Source organism: Aquila chrysaetos, chromosome 21 (assembly GCF_900496995.4).
Source record: "Aquila chrysaetos chrysaetos chromosome 21, bAquChr1.4, whole genome shotgun sequence".
NCBI lineage: Eukaryota > Metazoa > Chordata > Aves > Accipitriformes > Accipitridae > Aquila > Aquila chrysaetos.
In genome coordinates this window covers 22,432,830-22,456,936 of record NC_044024.1, presented here as the reverse complement: position 1 = coordinate 22,456,936, position 24,107 = coordinate 22,432,830, and the positions used below count along the sequence as shown (strand labels likewise).

At 42.4% G+C, this 24,107-nt stretch overlaps 1 protein-coding gene across 3 annotated transcripts in view; it reads left to right on the top strand.

Moving 5' to 3' along the window:
- The window catches only part of LOC115333495 (vascular endothelial growth factor receptor kdr-like), a 140,640-nt gene that overhangs the window by 77,736 nt on the left and 38,797 nt on the right, over positions 1-24,107 (top strand). For all 3 annotated transcript variants that reach the window (XM_029996483.2, XM_029996482.2, XM_029996481.2), the window contains exons 10-15: positions 516-666; positions 3,638-3,743; positions 12,490-12,598; positions 19,652-19,945; positions 22,113-22,259; positions 23,960-24,085. In XM_029996483.2, coding sequence (XP_029852343.1) covers positions 516-666; positions 3,638-3,743; positions 12,490-12,598; positions 19,652-19,945; positions 22,113-22,259; positions 23,960-24,085 — 933 coding nt within the window. The remainder of the gene's footprint in view (positions 1-515; positions 667-3,637; positions 3,744-12,489; positions 12,599-19,651; positions 19,946-22,112; positions 22,260-23,959; positions 24,086-24,107) is intronic.

Genomic DNA, 24,107 nt, shown 5'->3' with positions numbered 1-24,107 from the left:
AGGAAACCAAAGTTTTCAGATCAAAAAGACTTTTCTTCCAAAACCCTGGGGAGAACCTGCACAATGGTAACAATATTGCAGAACAGCAGCTGTTCGATAAGGTTCCTCTCAGGAGGTGACATCAGAACTCAAATGCTATTTTGCATAGCATTATAGACTAACAGTACATAGACTAACAGCCTGATCCTGCAGTCCCTGACCAATAGACGTTTCATGGCATAAATTTTCCAGAAGTATAGCAGGTCCACAACAACATTTGAAAGCAATTAGGATGAATGTGGTAGCATTTCAGTGTATTTCTGAAACACTACAGCTAATACCCATGTTTCTGCGAATGTATACTTTCAGTACTGCTGGTAAGTTGCCTACAACTTCAGTAGCCTCACTAAATCATCACTTAGTGATCACAGCAAAAAGTTCCAAAACCTTTGACGGAAACAGGAACATGACCGTGGATGTAAATTTGCTCATTTGCATTTATTTTTTTGTTGCGTTTTTTTTTTTTTTTTCTTTAGAGAGACCCAAAATCTATGAAAAGGAAACTGATTTTGATAAGATTGAGCGGGTGGAATTACGAAGCAAACACAAAATCCAGTGCACCGTAAGCGGGAATCCTGACCCGAAGATCGAGTGGAAGTGGCAGCCCTGCAGCCTCACAGACATGCTGTAAGTGGACATTCCTATGGATGAACATGTTGCAAAATAGTTTGGTAGTTTCAAGTCAGTTTTTTCTTTCTAGTACATCTCATTTATCTTAGTAAAAAATCACAAGCAGTGATTCCCCACCTAAAGATCTCAAGGGTTATGAACTCAGCAGACATCTAGCTGTGTATGATCTTTTTGGAGTTACAAGCACCTTCTGTATTATCAGATTTGTGTCAAATAAGTTTAAAGTGACTAAAGATCAGGCTTGAATATTCTTTAACTTGACCAGCAATGTCTCTCTGAGTTACGAAGACCTTTTCTTACACCTCTTGGATGCAGCCTACATGGTTGACAAAGGAAAAACAGATAGGTGCTTTCTGTGTAGAGGTAACACACTTTTTTCCCCCTGTAAGAGCTATTGTCAGACAAACCTGCTAAAGGCTTGGCTTCATTTAGTTGCCAGATGGAATTTATGGCACTTCCTAAGGGCTGTCTTCACTAGTGCACACTGAGCATGGGCTCCTGTGGCAGCATCTGCGTTGCAGAAGCTGGAAAAGATAGCCAAGCCTTCACGCCTTACTGAGGGCCCTACTTTGCTAAAGTCTGGAGGCAGCCTGAGGTGTAAAGACACAGAAGCAAGTCACTGGGTCAAAACTGTCAGAGGGGAATGAGGCAAGTTCAAACACAAGATGCCTTTCAAGATTCGCCTTATACAAGTAGACATTTTCTTTGCTCCTGCTGTTACATGAGCAGAGTGATCTATAGAGGTCGGTCTCGGCTGAGGTCTAAATGCTTTCACTGGTAGCCCCAGGGGACATATAGGAGCCATGTATAACAATTCTGACTGCACTTCAACTCTTCCCTGCAATGAGAGGGCTGAAGTCAGGTTCTCCATCCATAAAAAAATGAAGACATGTCTAGGAAGCAAGAGAGAAAATTGCTGCATCGTTCCTTATTTTCTCACTGTTTCAATGCTTTTCCGAATGCTGTGAATGGCAAGTCATGAGACAGGGAAAAATCACAAAGAGAAGCTCCTTTCCCAGGTTCTCTGCTGCAGCAGTTGCAGTGCTGTTGGGTGATCTAGTCTCGGGTTGGGTCTAAAAAGTGACCTTGTGTCCCTCCACAAGTAAAGTGGCCCGTTACCTCATTTAGGTAGTTACACTGCTCCTGCAGGAATAAAATGGCAGAGATCTGTAGGCTTAGGTAGGGCTGTTGGCATCGCAGGTCAGCAGAAGGCACACAAGCTGCTGCTTCAGAGGTGTTCAACAAGAGCAGCATGGAAACACCATAAGGAAACAGGTTATCCATTCTGTAGGCAAGCCACAGAGATGACCTGAAATCTTTTCCAGACCTTTCTGTCTAGGGAGAGAGAATTGGTCATGAATGCCGAATTAAGCCAGATTCAAACCAGTGACCTGGTGGCAAAAGACCTCATATAACCCTTGTTCCAGCTCTCTGACTCTCTGATCTTATCAATTTAAATACAATTGCAGAGTGGCGTCTACCTCTTCTGGCCTCCGGGGCAGCCTTATCTTTTTCCAGCAGAAGCTGTAGGAGGATTCCTGTGGGAAATGACACAGACCCCATTTCCTTCTGTTGTCTCACTTCCTCTCTCTCTCTCTTTCTCTCCCCCCTCCTCACTAGTGCACTTTGAATCCCAAAACACTATCATTGTTCCTTGTAGCTGTGATGTGATTTGCTTCCTTTGAGTTTTTTCCCTTCATCCTCAAGACAGAACTGTGCCTTGCAGGAAGTCACTCAAGACATCTTCTAATTAGGCTCTTTTGAGAGCTGTAAACCCTCCCTTGACCCAGGGTGTTACCATGCATCTTGTGTGGATTTGGCAAAGGCACGGCTGATATATGGATTAGTTTTCTGCATCATCGGCCCTTGGTCATCACCTATAGAAGTCCATATTAATTTTACCTCCTATAACCCTAATCTGCTAGGGAGGGCTCAGAGGCCGCTGGGACCAACCATGGGAAGCGCAGTGCCTCTGCTGAGGCAGAGGAGGCAATAAGGACACTTTCCTGTTGTGCATTGTGATGACTTGTGCAAGTTGTGCAATTGCAGCTAGTTGTGGAACTGAACTGACTTTAACTTGCCATCACGGAGTCACCATTCGTGACACTCAGCCATGCTGGACTGGAGCTGAACTGGCAACTTTAAAATTAAAGACTTCCTCAAGTTGCACAGCTGGCAGTGCCTTCAGCCAGGACGCCTGGAGCTCCAGTCTTGCTGAAGCCTTTGTGCTCCTAATCATGAGAAGGCCTGGGTCTCTGCTCATTTATTCCAAGGACTGTAGTTAAAGAAGATAGAAAAGCCTTTTGCCTTAGATGGTGCGGATATAATTTTCTGCATTATGTGCTACATACACTGGTCTTTGCCCATAATTCAAAAATGAAGATTGATAACTGACAGAGATATGGTTATCTTCTGGGGAATATGCAATATTAAAGGAGCCTTCTGCTATCATTATCCCAGTATTTATCCATTCTACTCCGTCAGCCTGCATTTCATGTCGGAAAGCTGAGCAGATAGACAGACATGCTCAGCAACATCACCTCCCCACAGTTTTGAATGACTGGCATTTTGAATTTTGAAATGCACTGCAAGTGCTAAAAGAGCACTTAAAAAGCCACAGCTGCATTGGGTATAACTCATATAAGCCAGATTCAACTCACATGATTTAATTAGTTGTCCAGTATTTTCTGTTTTCAATCTTCAGGAAGTTTGTGGGGTTTCCTTGCTGGTTATATACTGATCTTTGTCTACGTCTGTTAAGGTGCTTTGTAAATAATTTTGAAACGTTGCGATGAAGGAATACAGTAGTTTCATGAAGAGGTAATGATCTCCAGCAGCAATAGCTTTTAGGAGTTTTTAAGACCTAAGACTATTGTCTAAGAATTACATTTTCTCTCTAATAATGCCTCCCTGGGTTATCTGCAGTGAGTCGGGTTCTTGAACACCACCTTTGCTTTTCTACCTCCAGATGCAACCCCGAGGGGCAAAAAATTGTGGTTCACGAGAACATGTTCATAGGCAACAAGATCAGAAGCATTGAAAACATAACCATGAAGCATGGGGATAAAAGAAAGGTATGTGTCTGATGAAAATCTGAGCAATGATGTCATGGAATAGCAGTGGGCTTTACGGAGGGGATGCTGTGCTCACACAGAGCTCTCTCCCCGCAGTTCCCAAGCTACTGTGGGTTGTTAGCATGCTTTAAATTCCACAGCCCTGGGATCATTTTCAGATCTCTGCTGTTTATAAACGCCGGGATTCTGGCAATGATGTCACATACCCTGTTTAAAACTCTCCAAAGACTTTTGGGTCAAAAACCTCTCTGTCTCCCTTAGTCTTGAGAAAGTGTAAGACTGGTTCAGTGCAAGAGGGGTCCTGTGAAGTGCACACAACTGATAAGGACTCTGAGTTCATTAGAATGCTTAGCACGTAGAGAGCACTTTGTACTGCCCAACCTTGCCTACTCTCCCAGTAGCAGGAGTTAAAACAGCTGTGTAATTTAAGAGGCCTACGGTGGCCAGAGATAGCTGGCCTGATTTTCGGAGTGTGTAAGTGCCTGCAATACCTGCCTGTTTCGGCTGGAGTTGTCAACATTTCTTTACCCATTTGGGTTGCCAACCATGTTACCGAGCCAATGAAGATGGGAAGATCTCTTTCCTTCTACACTTCCCTGCCAGCTTCCCCCTCCAAACAGCACTGGGAGCACACTTTCTGCATGAACTGCAAAGATCCCAGCCATGAATTATCTGTCAAATGCCTCCCGCGTACCTGTGGTGATACTGAGTGATACTGGTTATGCACGTCCATGCTAATCCTTGAGAAAGTGCTGCAGCTGTTCTGCCATAGATTCACAGATTTCTGGCTATGCCTTGGAGAAGATACTGTGGTCTGGCTCAGACAGTTGTTTTAGCCCTGTTGGACTTACAGAGGTCTGTGGCTTTAGGAATGGTTTTGCAGCTACAGGTTTCGAGGTGGGTGCTCCAGATAGTTTAGTGCCTAACCCTGCACGGTGCTGAATGCTGCAGTTTATCTCCTAGTATACCTTTAAGCATATGATAATTCTTGGGCTACTCCCATGCTTAAAGTTAAGCACAAGGCTAAAGTGCTCTTCTGGATTGTATCCAGACTAAATCAGCATCTGGCAGGATCAGTGCCTTAGCCATCTGCTCTTTCTCATGGAGACTTTCCAGCTCTAAACATAACCTAAAACAGAGCTCTGAAAACATGGAGGTTGGGCTGGGAAGGAGAAAATCAGTGTTCGCATTTCATTCCTGAGTTTTCCCCTTGCTGGATTATATTTATAAATTGGATTTGTTTAGATGGCATAGTGCCCCTTAAGCTCTGTTTTTAATGTATTCTCTAAGAATTTTAGACCTTAGGTAAAAGCAACTACTTACAAAGTGCTAATTATTTGTGAAAAATGGAGGTTGGTGACATGTGCCTACAAAGTTCCTTCCTTTTCTTAGACTTTCTGGTTGCTGCGTGGATTGACAAGAGTTTTGCAGCTCTCATGGCTCCTGTTCCTCTCCATATACACAGTCTGTCTAAATATACGATCTAGTTATGTTAGTCCCCATATAAAAGTGAAGAGTTTCACAATTGCTGTGACTCAAAAAATATCTGTTGGTTGCTGAATTGTCCCACATGCTGGCATAGCGAGACACCTCAACAACACAAAATTAGAAACATTTTTCTTTGTTTTATGCATATACACACCACTCCCATTTCTTCTTTTACCAACTTTGCTAAGGCAAATATGCACCTGGGTGAAATTTTAGTGTGCTAGTGGACTTAAGATGGGATTTGTTTGCAGTCTCTGAATGAGGTGTTTTAGGAGTACCACAGATTTCCTGGATCCAGCGGGACACTCCAAACACATCCTCAGTCTATGCTGGTGCATGATTAGGGACTTCCCAGCTTTCCCTTATCACCTAATTTCCCTAGAAAGAAAAGGTGCAGCAATCTCCAGGTATAGCAATCAGAGCAAAAGTAGTGCTCCCCTCCCACAGAGAACACCACAGCACCTACCCACAGGTCAGTTCTGACATCACCACATGCCTGAGTTTCCTGCCTGTAAAACATGGTGGACACTACAGTGCTAGGAGAAGGGAGGTGCAACTGCTTAGTGGAAATGAGGACCACGAGGGAACCTCAGTACAAGGACCCCACGCAGTCCTCGAAAGGACTCCTCTTGTTACCTAAGAGCTTTGCTGCTGCTTACACCTTGAGTACCACAAACAGCCCCGAGGCTGCTTCTCGCTCAGCCCTGCACAGCCATCTCTGCTCTTTCTATAGACTCCAGGCATCCTGAAGTGCTCATTTTTTAGACATGTTCAAAAGCTCAGCCTACAACCCTTTAACTTAAGCTTTTACATATTTCATTATTAAAGTTTCATAAAAATACTTCTTTACAAGTTACGTAATTTTCAATTTATATTATATTCGTTATCTTCATCTCCTGCTGATCCACTGGCTGAAAATGCATTCTGAGGTGTTTCCTAATAATTTTTATGTCCTGATTAAGATTTATTCAAATTAATAAAACTAGATTTTATGAATCTCAGGTTTCAGCACTTTGTCTCCCTGCTTACATTAGCAGACAATTCCTCTCTTTCCCCTTTCTGAAGTCCAAGGCTATCTGTGTTAAGTGGAGTCTTTAGATAATAGAATATAATTCAAAAAAAGACACTGATGAAAACTCATAGCCTTCAGACTTTTCCTTGTGTTTTATCAGTTGGTATTCCCACCAGAAATGGAATAGACAGGAAACAGCCCAATCCATTCCCACCATGTCCTAGCAAGTAATTCATCTGCATAGACTAGCCAGATGAAATAATAAAGATATTGGAGTCTGACTGAGCGCGGCTTTTATTGACTGTGTTATGAAGCTGGGATTAGCTGAGATTGGTTATTTTTCCTGTGTGATTTGAGCCTGTCCAATGATAGCTGAAGTCTCAGAGCAGAAGGTGGAATTTACCTCGTCTCTAAGATTTCTCAGCATCTGTAGAGTTCACTCTCAAAGAACTGTTGCAATATGTGCTGGTTCAGTAACATGAAAAAATGCATTTTTGAGCTGCTAAGAATATGGGAGCAAACCCCCCAGAAATTACCAGATCCAGAATCTTGCTTGAAAGCTAGCTTGCAGGGCTGCAAGCAAGGATTTTTCCAGCTGACCACTGATGCTTGATGTGATCTTTCATCACATCAGGATCTTTAGACATCTATTTGACAAAAGTGGCATGTAAAGTTGAGATCTCTTGTCATCTTCGTCATAACGATTATTCCATTATTATTCCACAGATAGAGAAGTGAATTTCACCCCCTCCTGTCTTCTAAAGGATAAGTCTCATTCCTAAAGGAAAGCATTTGGTTATCATTAACATTATGATGTACTTCACTGAAGTTTTGGTCAAATAGTGGTTGACACAATTGCATCATGCTAGTTTAATTTTCCCAGTGGTTTTGAGTCAATATTGAACTTTTCACTTTGTGATTTAAACTAATGTGTAGCTACCTCTGAACACTGCTTTTTAACACCAGGTGAAATACCCGTGATTGCATGAATTGCCTGAATTTCCTCTTCAAGTTGCAAGGAGCTAGGTTGCTGTTTTATTTTCTTTCCTGTTAGTAAACTGAACGTGCTGGTCTCAGCTTGGGAGCACAGGACATAGCAGAAAAGAATAGCAAGACCCATACATAATTCAGTCCTCACTGAATCTCTCCTCTGGGAGACTAGCCCAGATGTTTCAGGCACTACCCAGGTCTTCTTGAGAGAGCTGGCTAGCAGCAGGGACATAAGAAAAGGCCCTCTGTCTTACCTGCCCTCTTAAATTCATTAGCTGAAATCACTGGGTGCAAGGAAGAAGCATGGCGGTGGCAGTTGCTCATGACTAGCCAGCACCTACCCACCTGCCCTAGGGCCAGAGAATGATCAGTCCATCTGTACTAGAAATGTATAGCAGTTCCTCCAGAGACACCTCAAACCTCCGGTTTCCTCCAGTTTCCTGCCCTGTCCAGCACCTTTCCTGATCACACGGTACTACCATCAGCTCTGCCATACTCTGTGAGGAAGGCAATGGTTGTTCTCACTTTACAGGGAGAGAAACACCCACTGCCAGAGATGAGAGCAAACCCTAGAAGTCTTCAGTCAACTCACAGACTTCTCTTATCACTTGTCCTCAGTCCATCCTTTAACATGATTTGAATGAATGAACTAAGATCATGGATCAGAATTGTCAGGCTATAAAAATAAGTGTTATTCTGTGCCATTCAAGTAGATGGATTGGGAGCTAGCTGAATATTTTCTTTGCGGGGTCTTTGGTGAAGTTCCTATAATTTCATCTCCTCTAGCCACCTCCACCCCAGCTCTGCCAGTTAACAGCTGAGAAGTTTTCCACCCACTTTTTCTACTCCTCATCCTCACCCACATATAGCTAACGAAGTGAAAGAGAGAAGAATTGTTAACTAAAGCCGTTGGAGGGAGGGATTAGACAAAGGAAAAAGAAAGCAAGGAATAACAAGATATATTAATTCATGCTGGCTCCAGCTTAAAAAAAGGTCTTGCTGCTCTGTCCTTACTACAAGATGTCTTAAAACACTCATGGTATATGGCTGTGGAATGTTATTTGGCTGCCTCTAAAATAGCTTGTTTTTATCAGTTCGGGAACATTACAGTGCAAGACATATGGACTTTATTGAACTATTCCATTATGAGTTTTCCCAGCAGCAATGTCTATTTACTTGTCATAGCTGTTCTTCAGAGATCAGTCATTTTATTTCTTTTCTTACTGAGTTTTAAACTTAGTTTATTCTTTTATAGTAATTATTTATTAGCTAATAATCCCTTCTTTGGGCTCGCAGTATTGGGTGGCCTTTAGGTTAAGTAATAGGAAATGGAGCCCTTTACTTTCAAATTCAACACAGGCAATCAAAACTGGTCCGAAGGATGTTTAGTGTTTGGTATGCAGTGAACTCACAGGATCTCAGTCCAGCTCCCACTAGGAAGATGTCTAGACATTACATGCCAATAATTTGTTATTAATTACCAATGGTTCCAGCGCAGTCTGCACAGAAGCTAAGGACTGAACAGCCACGTAGTTTGTGCTACCACTTGTGGCTGGAGTACCTTGGCAAAGGTTAACATGTCATTTAGCCTGAACTGCTCTTGACTAGGACATGGGATGGAAGGTAAACTAAAAAGTGCAAACTTCCAGGCTGTAAATAGTTCATGAATAGTAATTTCACTGAAGAGATACAATGTTTCGAGACAATTGCAGATTTCACATAGGCATTGTTATTTAGGCTTAGCAGAAAGTCCTGTGCTCTGTCTGGGAGCAGAGTTTTCTCATTAGAAGGCATAAGAAACAGCTTTGATGTGAGCCCTGCTTTGAGTAAGAGGTGGGACAGGAGACCGCCAGTGGTTCCATGCAGCTAAAGTCTTTCTGTGATTTCATGAGTCTAAGATGTGGTAAATGCCCACGTGCCTCAAACTTTTCTATCCTGGCTCTGATTCCAGAAATGGAAAATACTTTGCCAGGTGCATGGACTAAGCACACAAAGTAGATTATCCCCTCAGAATTTTTTCCACTCTGTACTAAAGGTCCCCAAATGCTGGGACTGTGCCACTCCACTGAGAGAGAGAGAAGTCTGCTAACACTTTTCACTGTTAATAATGGGAAAAGATTCCTATGTTTTGTTGCTTGAGTTCAAAACATTTTCTCATTCAACTTCTTTTTGCAGACTTTCCTTGCAATGGTTGCATTGAAAATATAGGGATGGCATTTAGAAGAACAAAATCCTTACCCCTACCTGCCACTATGACCAAGTACAGACAAATTTCAGATTTTCAAATTTTTAAGTTTGTTCAACTTGGGTTGCCTACAGTAACAGATGATGAACAACTGCCTAAACATCAGCATTGTGAATACTATGGGGTTTAACATCTGGGTTAATAGGGGTTACTTTTCAATGGGATCTCCTTGATTGATTTCAATGGGATATCCCTGACCTACAGATACTACAAAAAGCAGATACCACTGCTGGCTTCCTAATGTTTCTTTCAGGTTCCTTTTGGTAAAGGACAAAACTATGTGGTCTTATAGAGGGAAGGAGGATTTGGATGCCCTTTGGTATAGCATGTTAGTGTTCCATAACATCACTCTGTTGAGGACTAAACCTGGATCAGATTAGTTTGGCAACTGAGAACTTTATTTAAGATGCTGGAAAGACAATTGGACTCCCAATCTCAGGATCCCTACCCGGGAGCACACAGCTAGAGAGAAAAGCTGATGCATAATGATTTCAAGAGATTCATCTTATTACAAGAAAATCACTTAAAATCATTCATTTCTGGCTCTGAAATCACATATATTTCTCTGCTGGATGCTGCTGGTTTAAAAGTCACATTTTGAGGACTCTGGGAGGTGCTAGTTCTAAGACAAGTGCGTTATCTCTTGCGCTCAGGTGTGTAGCAAACTGGTGTCCAAGTGCATTACAGTGATTTTGAGCATACAAACAAGAAAATTACTTCCTCTCTTTTCCTCAGTAAATTTTTCCCAAGAATTTGTCCCCAGATTGCTTCCTACCATCATTTTAACAACTTTTTCACCTTCACATCTAGACACAATTGAGATTAGCTCAGATGAGGTCTTGGTACAGCTATTTGCTCTTTTTTTTCCCCCCACTACCATGTCAGACTTTTCTTGAGTTACGTAGTTAAAGACGTTAGCATCTGTGTGTGTCCATAAGTGTATGTGTGTGTTTACCTCTGGGCCACCAAATACAGCTTGAGGCATTGCCTCAGTTTTTAGAAGAGTCACAGTGTAACCCCTAACACTTTGGACATATTCCAGAATGGATAATTACATTCCCCTTAACGATTTTAACTCGCTCTACAGTATTATCCTCAACTTCCCATCTAGAGCTGTCACTTAGCAAGACTAATAGCTCTTAAATAGCTGTCCAAATTTATCCCCTTCTGTCCTCAGCACATACATTTATATTGGCTTTTTCTATTCCCAAATATAAAATTCTAAGATCCAGTAATCATGAGAAGAAAGATCTTGGTCCTGATTCAGCAGTAATTCAAAAGGCAGTGTCTAATGCTTAAAGTCAGGGGTGGTGCTCTGAACATGTGCTTGTTAATAACCTGTGGCATTAGGCCCACTGCTACAGCAAGAGAAAAAGGAGGAGGAGCAGAATGCTTCTCTGGGTGATTTTATATCCAAGTTAGAGCTATTTTCACATCATAAATAAATCAGAACGGCACAGGTCTTTCTTTGGTGGACACCAGAGGGAGCTGGGTTTACCGGTCTCCTGTTTTCACCCCTAAATTTGGTTTGTCCCTATTCTTAGTTAATTTCTGTGTTTGGTGCCTATGAAAAATAGATTCTTTTCCACTTACCCGTTATTCTGCTGAAAATGTTCCTCATTAGAACGTAAAATGCACATGGGATCAAAACCTTTGAAACTCATTTCCCTACAGGATTTAAAGTGCCAAAGCTCAGAAAATCTTAAATAATTCTCTGAAAATACATCCCACACAGCTATAGACACATTCATGGTGCAGCTTTATGAGGAGTAAAGGAATGTCTTGTGTGAGTTTAGTTTAGGATATTAAAAAGAAAGTCCAGAGATGCTTTTGTGCACTTCAAAGCACTCTCTGGAGATAAGGACAAAGGGCCAGAGGGTGTTATAAGTTTTGATTCTCAAAGTCCTTAGAGAGGACGGCAAAGAAAGTGATATTTGTTCCAAATGTGAGGGCTCAGAGTTCCTCAGGTGAATGGCTGCAGGGGAAGCAAAGTAATCTTTCAAGAACATCTCTGTCTTGGTGGGTTAGACCCTGCTTTCTTGCTAGCAGCCCAAAGGAAGTACTAGAAATAATTAAAGCCATGACCTGTGGATAGTCCTCCATGAGCTTATGATGTTGCATCACGACAGGGACAGGGGAGTGCCATATGGCTGGCTCCTCATTAAGAAGGCCCTATACAGAAGCACAGGCTTAGGCTGTTTAAGGAACACAAGTTCTTAAGGATGTGTTTGAGTTCAGCCCCATGAGTAACTGAACCACTTCCTTTTTCTATGTGATGAAGCCGAGGGCAAGTGTTCCTTCCTTCTCCTTCATGATCCTCCCTTTCTTTCTGCATTTGCCAAGTGTCTGAGCACAGGCAGCTTCTCCAGAGCTTCCCTACTTACCACACAAGTTCTGGTAAGGCTCTGAGGAAGGATTATGGAATCAAAGGGCTTCCAAGCACAATTTATAAGAGTGAGCTGGGGCCCAAAGGAGCCACGTCCGTCCCTCCCTTTTCTGGGGTTATATCAAAACAAAGCAAAACAAAATCCTGCAATATTCTTTATACCACATTCATATGAATGACCTGCTTTCCATGCAAATGTGGGTGTCCTGTTACTCAAGGAAACCATAACTGAAAAGCGGAAAAGAAAATAGGTGAATGTGGGGCTTCATTTCCAGTGTCTTAGGTTAATGTCCCAGGTCCTCCACTTTAGCTTTTTGCTGATGTTGTCACACAAAGACCTTCGCAGTCTATCAAAGGGGAACCATGTTTTTCATGGGCGAGACAGGAAGAAAAGAAGGGGAAGGTTTAGGAATGAGGAGGGAAGAGAATTAACTGGGCTGAGGTGATGTGAGATGAGAAACCAAAAACCTAATAAAAGCACTTGTCTGTGAGCTTCACTCATTAGTAGAAACTCCTTTGTTAACTGTTTTTCTACCATAAAACACATAGTTATCCACTACTTTCAAGCCTCTCTGCTAAGCCTACACTACACTCAAAGCCTTTACTTCTTCTCTTTGTCTGGCAGATTGTAAGCACATTAACTACGGAAAACAGCAGTGCATCAGGAATCTATTACTGTGTGGCTTCAAACAAGATCGGTGAAGAAGAGAGGAGCATTGAGTTCTACGTCTCAGGTAAACGACACAAGAGACACTACACAAAAACTAGATGCTGATGATCTGATTTACCTTAAAGTTCTATATGGCTGGTGAGTGCTCATTAAAACTTCTGGGAAACTCTGCATGTCGTGTTTTCAGAGCACTCCCAATCACACAGTCCCAGGTTCTTCACCACATGCAAGGCTGGGTCCTGCGTCAGTGCACAGCTGAGTTTGACATGTCCAGCATCAGACCTGATGCCCCTTTTGCCCTCCTCAAGCTGCAGATGCAGGCCCTGAGTCTAGCTACCTGTGTCTTAAAGCAATGACATGACTCATGACATTTCAGCGCTGTCCTCATGAAACCTCTAGCAAGAGCCATGTCCTCCGTAGTCTTCCAAAGGCCTGAAGCCTCTCCCTGACTCAGGAGAATGGTTGGTCTCCAATTAAGTCAGCAGACAGAGCAAAGGTGAGCTAGGCCAATATTCAGACCTAATCCAGGGCTGATAACGCTGGGAGTTGTTGTGACATTGGATCCCTGCCTGAGCAATTAGCCTTTCCAGTGCCCTTTAAGGAGGGAGGAGGTGGACATGCTATTTCTCCAAAGAACACAAATCCAAACAAATATCTGCTTAACCTTTCAGCACAGAAATTCTTCAGTAGTGAGATCAAGACCTACATAATGCTTTTAGGAAAGATGGGAGTTTAAAAAAAGAGAAGAGTCCAGGGACAGCCTTGTTCAAGTGCTTAACCAGAACAAACTGAACGATTTCTGTGCTCACTTTCTGGATGAGTGGATGTTGGCTGGTAGAATTTGCATCAAAATAACAATTTTTAGAACAAAGAGTGCAGAAGTGTCCTGGAAGGTAAATGTCTGATTCTCACTACTTGGTTTCTTCCCCATGAAGCAAGTTCTGAGGGCAAAGCTCGCTTGTGGCAGTGCTCTGCACTCCTCTGCCTCTCTTGTGTCCTGTGTCGTTTGACTCCATTGCTCTGAAGTAATTCAGCACATTTCAAATCAGGCTAACCTAAAAGGGGCTTACTAAACATTGTTACCATTCTTACTACACAGAAGTGCTAATACGAAAAATGTCATCCAACAATAATGAAGCTGCTGCCATATGGCAGAAAGATTTCACCTCCATTTACAGCTTCTTTGTACTACCCCAATGCCTTATGGAGACAGAAGAGGGTTTAAGCCTCCAAAAGGTATTTTTCAAAGCCCTAATTTACTTAGGAAAAAGCCCTTCAGGGTGCACTTTTGGGAGATACATCTCAGACATAAGAGGTCCTCAAGATGTCCAAGGCAGGCTGGAGACCAGCTATTAATTTTACACTTCGCCACTTCCAAGCGCTGAGTCTTCACGTGGGTTTGTTTCTGCTCTGAATTCTGTCAGCTATTATGTTTGGATGGGTTACTCAAAGCCGTATGTTCCCAAGCTATTCACAGTACTTTGTAATACTTGGTGACTAAAACCAGTGCTGGAGCAACTAAAAAAGCAACCAGCATAAGGTCAGATTCAAAGGGTTAGATCAATCCACACACTTTTCACAACTATGTTTTATTTTAATAATAAAGTTATGTAGGGTTTTTTTTCCCCCACAGTGAGCTAATATTTCAGATTTTTTATTTTAAGATCAATCTAGCAATGTTTTGAGACTAATCACGCAATTTTAATTATGAAGGACATGAATGACTGGACATTGCTGACAGCGGTTATGGTGGAAATGTTTCCACCAAAACACCAGGAGGTGAATAGGGCTTGGCAAGACAGATATATTCTTGCCTGTGAAGAAAAGACTGTGAGTCTGTGACATTCTGGGGAAGAGGCAGATGCTGAACAAGCATGACTGACTTTTATAAGTGCTGTGTTTAAAAATAGTGGTGTTTATGATTAGAAAGAAATGAAATCTTTCTAAATGTGGCCATCCTGATCCAAAAGTAGGTCATGTTGCAGTGGTAAAATAGCAGCAGAGTGACCTGCTGCTGGGTTTCTTTACATGATGGTCCTCTGCTGAGTAATGCATATTACTGCAGCAAGTGGCCAGGCTGCTCTAAGAGCTTCTTTCTGCCGAAGGTCTGCCTCACAGATGAAAAAAAAGCACTGTCTTCTACTGGGTGCACTTGGAGGAGGCTAAGCGACTGCCAGGTTACTCTCACCAGGAGTTGCCTCTAATCTCAGTATTGGAGGGACATTCAGGGACAGTTTGTGAGGCACCAAACAGGGGAAGTCCAAGAGCATAAGGCTTTAAGCAGGCCTCTTTACAATTGCTAGGCTGATTAATTTTATGCAGATCGAAGCTAAAAGCTGAGATAAAGGCTGAGTTAGAGTCTGAGAGCACACAAGTGATGTGTGGGCCTTTAGGACAATGTCTAGCAATGTTTGTAGCACTTCACAGTGCTCTGTTCTCTGCAAAACAGCTGCTAGTTGTGGGACTCCATAACTAATTCAGCAATTTGTGGATTTTAAAGACCTGATCTCCCATTATCTCCTACCGAAAAACAAGCTGGTGGATCCTGAGCTGCTTTCAAACATTTTGGCTGAATTGAGCTTAATTAATTTCTCCCTGGCAAGAAATCTGAAGATGTTACAGAGGCTAAACTCTCTTCTTCGCTCAAAAACCTCTTCCACTAGGTCAGGGTTGAAATGTTTTGTCAGGACATGGCAGTGTTACAGAGAAACTTCATCAGGTGTTGTCCAGGCTGCACCTGCTTTCTGGGGACATGCCTTACTTCAATCTGGTGTTTTCATCACCACCATACTAATTTCAGAAAAATGTATTTATCCCAATGGAATAATGTCAACAGCCATTTTGTTCTTCCACTGCAGAGCCCCCACAAAAACTCCCACGGACACTAGAAATAGCACTGGTATCTATTTTTAAATCATTTCTTTGCCAGCAGAATTCATTTCAGTGAAGGGTCAACAGCGTTTGGAGATCATGCTGAAACCAAACCATATAAGGGGTCCAACATGATGAGAAATGTTATCATTCAGTGACAGCCCTGAAGCCTCTCTGAGCTCCTTCTGCAGATGTCCTGCCTGTCAATGTCCCACTGAATCTCTCCTGAAGTTGTTTATGGCAGCAGAAACTCCCCTAGCAATGCAGTAGCAGTGTTATCCATCATGCCCTAGCCTAACTCTTTATTCCAGTATTTTTGTTTTGTGTAAATCCTTTTTACTGTTTCTTGCAGTTACAAAATCTGTCTCCTGCCTATCTTGCCTACCACAGTTTTGACATCAGTGTTCCCATTTAAGTCAGATGACTTTTTTGCCATGGGCAGAGGTAATGTGGGCGAGCCATCAGATGATCAGAACTGCCTCATGTCATTGCCTACCACCGGTTACGCACCAAAGGACACTCAAGGCAGACTGCAACCTTGCTAGTGCAGTGAAAAACTGACCTGATGTCTCCTGGCGGTATTCTCTACCATGAACAAGTATTATTTACCTTCTAATCTCTGGTCTGCACCTTGGAAAGGGCAACTATATATTACTGTACGTCCACATTAAATCAAATTCTAGCCTTTGTATGATTGTACTACATACAACAAAATGGGATCCCACCCATATGAAACCTCTGAATGTTCTTGGAATATAAATGAATTATGATAAGAATAACAAATAATAACAAAAGCCCCTTTTCAAGTGCTTATCTGATTGCAAAAACAACTCAGAAAAATGGAGTTAAAGATTTCTACCAGAAAGAAAATGTTATATTTCAAACATGAGATAAAAAATTTGCTATCAGATACTAGAACAATGTATGAACTGGGCTGTTCTACAACTGCTTGCCACTCTCAATTTGCTTATTCCTGACATGTTTACAGGATTTATGAAAAGCTCTGCACTGTTTCAGATGGTAGGGCTCACCCTTTCTTTTTCTCACTCTCCCTACATGCATATGCTTGATAGCAACCCCCCCACCCTGACAGGCACGGGGATGGAATTTGGGAAAGAGCAGAAGTTTTGAATTACACAGATTATTGTGCAAAGCACAGGAAATTAAAACCAATTAATTCCTTGTAAATACAAATGGAGCCAGACTTTCTTTTGATTTATGCTGACTTTTTACCTTCCCCCAATGGCTCATTTCCCTATTTTGCCATGGAATCCTGCACAGTCAAGAGTGAAATTCGCGGCTACTACACTGTAATACAATACAAAAGACAAATGTTTGGTGACTGCTGATAAAAGAGAAAAGGCCCCATGGTGCATTCTTTCAGCCAACTTATTAGGAGTCTTATAAAACACTGTATCTGTTCAGAGAGAGGAAGTTAATCACTGCTCAGGTTCAAGACTGTGTAAGCAAAGTAGTCTAAGAGATGAACTGACTTATAATGTGCTCTCAAAGCTGCAGTTACTCCCCAGATAATCCAGGTAGGAGGAGAAAAGAGAGGAGAGCAAGAAAGACTTTTTTTTCCCTCTCTTTCCTTCCACTGTAATGAAAATCAATGAATATTCTATTGGAGCTGAAAGAGCTTCTTGAAAGGCTAACAAGATGGAAGAGAATAGCACAGGTTCCAGCTAAAAATATTCAAAATGCTAAATAAAAAATGTCAGTAGAAGAAATGATAAGAAAAACAAGCCAGGCCTCTGCTCCCAGAATGTTAAAGTTGGTAGAAAAAACCCTGCACTGGTGAAATCCAGCAGCAAGGTGAAACTATCAAGCTTCCTTCACAACTTAGGGCTTAGAAATTAACACATCAAATTAACAGGGAATTTCCACCAAAATGTCAGAGATCTCTGGGTGCTCCAGCCCATGCTGTCACTGCCACACACAAGCCAATGCCTCATCCCAAGAGATGCAGTATTTCCCTTGGGGTGGGCTTTCTCCCACAGCCATTCAAGGAAACTCACCCTGCAAAACAAACGGGGCTGCAAGTTGTAAGAAGAAATTCTCCTGAAGAAAAGGCTTCCTGAGAGGCAGAAGCAAGGGCAAATGGGGCTGCCAGCCTAACCGCTTAAGGCCAAGGTTTAGCTTGCCCTGCAGATCTGCAGGTTAAGCCACGACAAGGGGTTCACTGTGTTTTACCCCAGGTAATGTGATCGAACTCCTACCTCATCACTTTACCTGGAATCCCTTTATACTTTCACTGAGACCCAGCACTTAGGATCATGGGATAATTCAGGCTGGAGGGGATCTCAGGAGGTCTCCCAGACCATTGAGCTTACTAAAGCACTGAGTCTAACCAAAGATCCATCTACCTTAGTACTGTAACTCTTGCTGGAGCAAATAGCAAATGCTTAAAAGAGAAACTAAGAAACAGGCAATTTAAGAGGGCACTTTTTCCCTATTTCGGTTTGACAGATTCAGGAGAGATGCTGAGATGCTGCTCATGCCACAGCCCAGTGTTTTCACTGGACCTTAATTCTTCCTCTTTAGAGAAGTTCTGCTGGCCTCAGACTTTTCACCCTTTTTGATAAGCATCATCTTGACATGTTAGAACCACAGGACATCAGATGTGAAGAATGGATGTATTACACAAGTCAGTTTGAGCGTGCAGCTAGCACCAAGCAAGAAAGAGAGCAACTGAGCCTAACAAAACACTGCATAAAGTAAACTGAAATTTCATGAAAAGGAAAGAAAAGAAAAATAACAATTGCCACAGCTGTGGCCTGAGGGGTGTCTTCTCTTTTTGGATCTTTTGTAAAACATTTTTGGTGCCAGTCTTTAAAAACCATGAAGCAAAGCTTATTGGTTCTATTCCAGATGACTTGTGAAGAAGAGAGACTTTTAATGATATCTGAAAGCTCCTTCAGGGCTCTGTATTTTATATAATATATGGTTTATTATAAGGCAGATTGGTTATTTCAACAGCCTCGCTATTTATGTTCAACTATAGCTTCAGCAGAACTTTTTGCAAGAGTCGGCAGTGTGACCCCCTGGCCAAATTCCAGCTCCCATGTGGAATTTGTCAGATTGCAAGTGCAATGTGTACTTGCTCCCCTTTAACTTCTGTCCTTCTCAAAGTACCATCCATTTCATCCTAGCTCAAGAAAGCATCTTACTAACAGCTTGGTACTGAAGCAACAATCTATCAGATTTATTGCAAACAGTGTTCATGTTCAGAAGGTAATCCAGAGCAAGTCCTCCTAAAGTGTCCCACCCCTGTACTACACCTAGTAAAATTTATATGGGGTTCCTCGTAACTCTCAGCTGCTTTAAAATCCTGACCTAACAGACAGAAGCATAATTCCAGGTCACTGTGGTTATCAATGCACTTTCATTCAAGTCTGCTGCGTGGATAGATCACTGAAACTAACAGAATAAAAAGGGAAAAGAGCATCTTTCAGACACAATTTAATTGTAGGTCTCTGGCAGCTAATGCAGTAATAGGAATGTGTCTGTAGGCCAGACTCTGGCATTCTACTCAGAAACATGTTTTCTTGTCTTCAAATGGATTCAGTTTGCCACTTCAGGAAAACTGATCTTTTTTCTGGAGTGAAAACTTACTAAAAACAGAACAAGAAACAGCTTACTCTTTTGTGGTAGATTGGACTCATGCCTCAAAGTATTTCTCTGCTAAATATAAAGGCCTCAAGGACTTATACATCATTAGATCAGTTAATCCATTCAGTGATCAAATAAACATCCACCAAGGCATAGCTGAAATAAGAGAGAATTGGGAAGATTGTTCAGTGGTGAAGAAAGAGAGTGTTACTTCTGAGAAATGGGAATAGGTCTCTTTATTCTTATGCAATTATGCTTTCAAGCACTGATTGCAGATAGAAAGAGAAGAGCTCGCGAACACATTTGTCTACCTGGATGGCAGTCTCTCTTGATTAAACTCTCTTAGTCCATTAACTGCTTCTATATATAAACTTTCAATTCATTACTTGAAAATGTAATGATTAGAATGCTGGGGGCCAAATTACCACAGGTCAGCACTGAGACAGGAGAGGTACATTCATTTACTTAATTCACAAGCACCAGTGCCTGTTTGCACATGCAAATGCGGGTCTCATTAAAACTGGCTCATTCCATTATGGCTGGTCTTTGAAATTTGACCATCAAGTTACAAACGGGCAGCCAAAGATCTTCTCAGTTGTGACTTAATTGCAAACATGTTTTCTCTTCCTCCTAGATGTGCCGTTTGGGTTGCAAACAGACCCAAAAGTCACAACCATTGTGGGGAATGATGTCCGGCTGACCTGCCGGGCCTCCAAGTACATCTACAGTCACCTGGCCTGGTATTACCCCTCCTCAGAGGCGGCTCTCAGTGACTCAGTGATCAAGACAACTGACAACTATTCCATTTCTTTGACATTGGTCATTACTAATGTCACGAAGGAACAGAGTGGTCTCTACAAGTGCAGAGCCCAGAACCAGCACAACAGCACCGACACACTAGAACAGCACACTCAGCTCCTCGTCAGAGGTAGGTCCTGCCAACAGAAAATGGCAGTGGGACATGCTATCGTTCTGCTGCCAGAGCAGAAACACTGTGCATCTGCTGCTCCCTTTGAAGCCTTTCAAAGAGGAAGGTGCCCAGCATTTCTTAGGGACTGTCCTAATATAGACTTTGTGCTCTGGTTTGGGGGTTTTTTTGATTACTGTATGTGGATTGACACGTAGCCATACATATTACTTATCCAGCCACTGCTGGTTTTGTATAAAATATTTGCCTTACACATAAAGGTGATTTCAGCTGCATTTCATCTTCCTAACTCCATGCTGGGTACGGATATAGTGTTGACTGAGGAGAAAAGGCATCACCCACCATGTGACTAACAGCACAACCCTATCATTTGGGACTGTCAGCCCAGATCTATATGACTTTGGTAGAAGACTCCACCCACTTACAGCTGCCAGGATGATACTAATACCTAAGTAGATTTGGACCCAGTAGATGTAATCACAAATGTCACTGGTCAAGTGTATATATAATCAAGTGACATGCACCATTTATTCTGGGTAAGTGGGATACACTTCACTGTAATAACAGTATTTTCTTACTTATACCCAACCCCCCAACTCTTCTATTTTCATAAAAATAGTAACACTACAGATCCTGAAGCCTGGCTTCTTTGGCTATGTGAATATAAAGGGCAGGACACTTCTTCAGTAGAAACTCACTGAAAATTAGTGAAGTTTCTTCTGCTTCATAGTGAAGAAAGTGAGTGATTGGCTCTAAGCCTTCTCAGAAGAAAAAGTGCTGCTGGGATGGGTGAATTTATTCGCTATCTTCCAATGGTGAAGAAAAACCCAAAGCACAGAAATGGAGTAGAATTAAAATAAACAGCAGCAAGCCAGGGTGCAGAAGACAGAGTTCTTCAGAAGCCGAATTAGACAGTGATTTTCAAATTGGCTTCTCTGCTTACATTAATGGCTAATGAGACATCGAAGGGACAGCTATGCTGCCATAAGCACTTGTCACTTAGGTGAAAAACAGGCCATGCAGTGCTGGCTTCATCCTTGTTTAAGTGAATGAGCACATTTCCCATGCAGTCTCCTACCCCGTACAGCCAACACCACTCTCACAGTCCCTTCCCCCTCCATGCAGGCACACACACAAGGAGAAAATGCTCACCCACGCCACAGCTGTGGCTAGCACTGCTCAGATACCTGAGTGGGAGGTGATTTATTTTAAGAAATGGCATAAGCACCTGCTTCTTCCTGAAGTGCAGAGGAAGGGAAAGAATCTCACCCTGGTATTACAGAGTGCTAGTGGTTTGGCTTGTCCCCACAGCCAGTACTGGAGCCACCTGTCAGCATCATCTGCCATGGAGGCACTGGGCCTTCTCTGCACTCTGCATTCAGGCAATTCACTTTTCTCTCCCCTGGCAGATATTTTTATTCATTTAGTCAAATTTCCACCTACACAGACACCTACACATGATGGCTATGGGAAAAACACAGCTAAACTGGGAATACATCCATTGGAGAACTGGAACCTTGATCATATTCTTCTGAGAATTACTAGTCTCTGTTATTTGTCTGGCACATGTCAGAGAGGCAATTCTTCTGGAGAACATGCATGGAAATGCTCCTCCAAACCAGCCCTCCTCCCCCTATACAAACAAGGTCTTTTAAATGTACTAACACGCATCAGCTACTGTCCTTATTGCAGATTTTATGTATTTTTTATGCTGTGCTTGTGGTTTTATACATCGCTTTCCTGTACCTTTCATAAATGAACGTAAAGTGGAGGTTAACATGGTTTGTAGTAAGCAGATAACTGCACTCATGATGGAGGACACAGAATCCTTAGACCTGTTTCCTCTTTGCCTCTTCCTTTCTTTTTTTATATTCACTCTGCATTTGCTCTACCCACTCACTGTCCTCTGTTTTCTTCAGAGGATGAGAAACTCAAGGACGTTCGAGCTGAAGCCGAATCTAAGCTTAGTCAGTTTGAAAATAAGCCAAATAAACTCATCCACTCCCCCTATAATCTTTGGGGGGATTTTTGCTACCACTCATCAACCAAATCTTTGCCACTTCCAGCCCAGAGAGGCCCTGCAGGTGGCCAAAGGAGAGAGGATGGCAGAACTGAGGGAAGTGCCTTCTGAAATCTTACTCTGTACTGTTTTCCTTCATGACTGTAGCAAAGGCAGCACCATATGTGATACAAAACCTCACAGATCTGGAGGTTAACATCAGCGGCAAGATCATTCTGGAGTGCAGAGTCAGTGGAACGCCAGAACCCCAGATTACGTGGAGGAAGAACGGCTACCCCATTTCAGCAGCATCAGGTGAGTGTACTTGCTTCCCGAGCATGCTGCGGTATTGTATGTAACACAGGATAATGGACTTGCAGGTTCACCACAAACATAGGACCTACAACTCCACGGCTACTGCAAGCATGGCTGAGTCAGGATGGTGTACACAACTTTGGGAAATGCACACACAAATCCAAATATATCAGACCACTGCAGTAGTCTCCAACTTGAGCTTTGAGGTCAAAGCTGCCAACCGGTTGCAACCCAATGCTTTTGCAGCTTGCCTTCCACATGTGGCAGTGTTCGTGTCTGCAGAGTCAGCCAGATAGTCTGCATACATTAGCATAGCATTAGTAAATCAAGGAGTACAGCGTGCTGCTGTTCAGTCTGCTTGTGTGAGACAACGGTTTGTCTACAAAACGGAGACAGAGTGTATCTGCTTGTCAGGTGGGTCTGAAAACACAAGCCTGAACTGTCAGACATCCTTGGGGCCTGATCAGAATATATTGCAGCAAATTGTGGGCAGTCACCTAACAGTGAGGTCCAGGGCACACCATGGCATATTACACATCCTTTCTTTACCTCCCACAACTCAGTAAGGAGAACGCACTCTCAGCTCAACTGGTATAGAGCAGTACAGGTGCAGTGCTACCATGGGCAGGGAGCATGGGCTCCCTTATCTGAGCCTGGAATTCCTTCTCAGCTCCCTGTCCTGAGATCTCCTATAAATCATGAAGAATCCCATGTCAGTAGCTGGTCCTGTGACTTTAATTTTGCATCTTGGACTAGATAGGAAATCCAGGATCATCCATAATTCAGATCAGACCGTTCTGAGAGAAACTCTTTATAGCTACTGAAATTTTATAAATAATTTTAGAGGGACAAGCATGTAACTCATCCAACCAGTGGAAACATAAATAAACTATTTAGAAAAAGCACCTCAGGGTAAATATTTCAGCACAGTGCATGGCAAGTTATGTGCAGCACTCTTGTTAACAACAGGATTCATAGGCAGAACACCCAGAAACTCAAAATGTCCCTCCCTTTTGGATTCAAAGCCTGACCTGTTTCCCTATTTCTGCCCCAAATATATCCTTAGTGAAGCAGATGAGCTTGCAGTTTTGTGCCAAAAATCAGGAAAAATTAAATGTGGAAAATTAATCAGGAAAATTAAATGTAGAAAAGACTCACATAGGTCATATCTAGTCAACCTACCTCTTCCCACTCCACCTCTACCCCGGCTGCCTGTGAATCCAGGAATGCTCCACACAGTGATTTTTCCAGGGATGTGCATAACCTGATTTCCATGTTCCACATGTTAGAACTCCCATCACTTCCCACAGTCTCCGAGACATTGGCTTTCTCCAATAATTTCACTGAGTTCCCTTTTTTCCCAATGTATCTCACTGCTATCAGAAAACCTATCTTCCCATCACTTCACTAAGTTTCACAGAAGTTTTCTCAGGCTCTGTCTGCTCATAATAAATTAACAGCCACATTTGCTGTTGGTTAAATGAACCCCAAGCAATTTACACAGGTATTGAGGAGAAAAAAAATGTCAGGAAAGGTTGTTGCCAGACCACAATGAGGAGCATGCTATTAAAATGCCTCCTAACAACAGTGCGTACCAGGCCTGCGTGGATGGGAGCTGACTTTCAGTTCTCTTGTCTCATAAAAGCATTTGTAGGCAGGTAGGTTATTGTGATAATATTAACCAAAATCCCTTACAACAGGAATTTCCATGGAAAACAATACCCTGGTCATTGAGCGAGTGAAAAAGGATGATGAAGGGCTCTATGAATGCAAAGCATCTAACGACATGGGCCAAGACAGCACATCAGCCTTCATTAAAATACAAGGTGAGGCCCAAGCTAAGGCGAA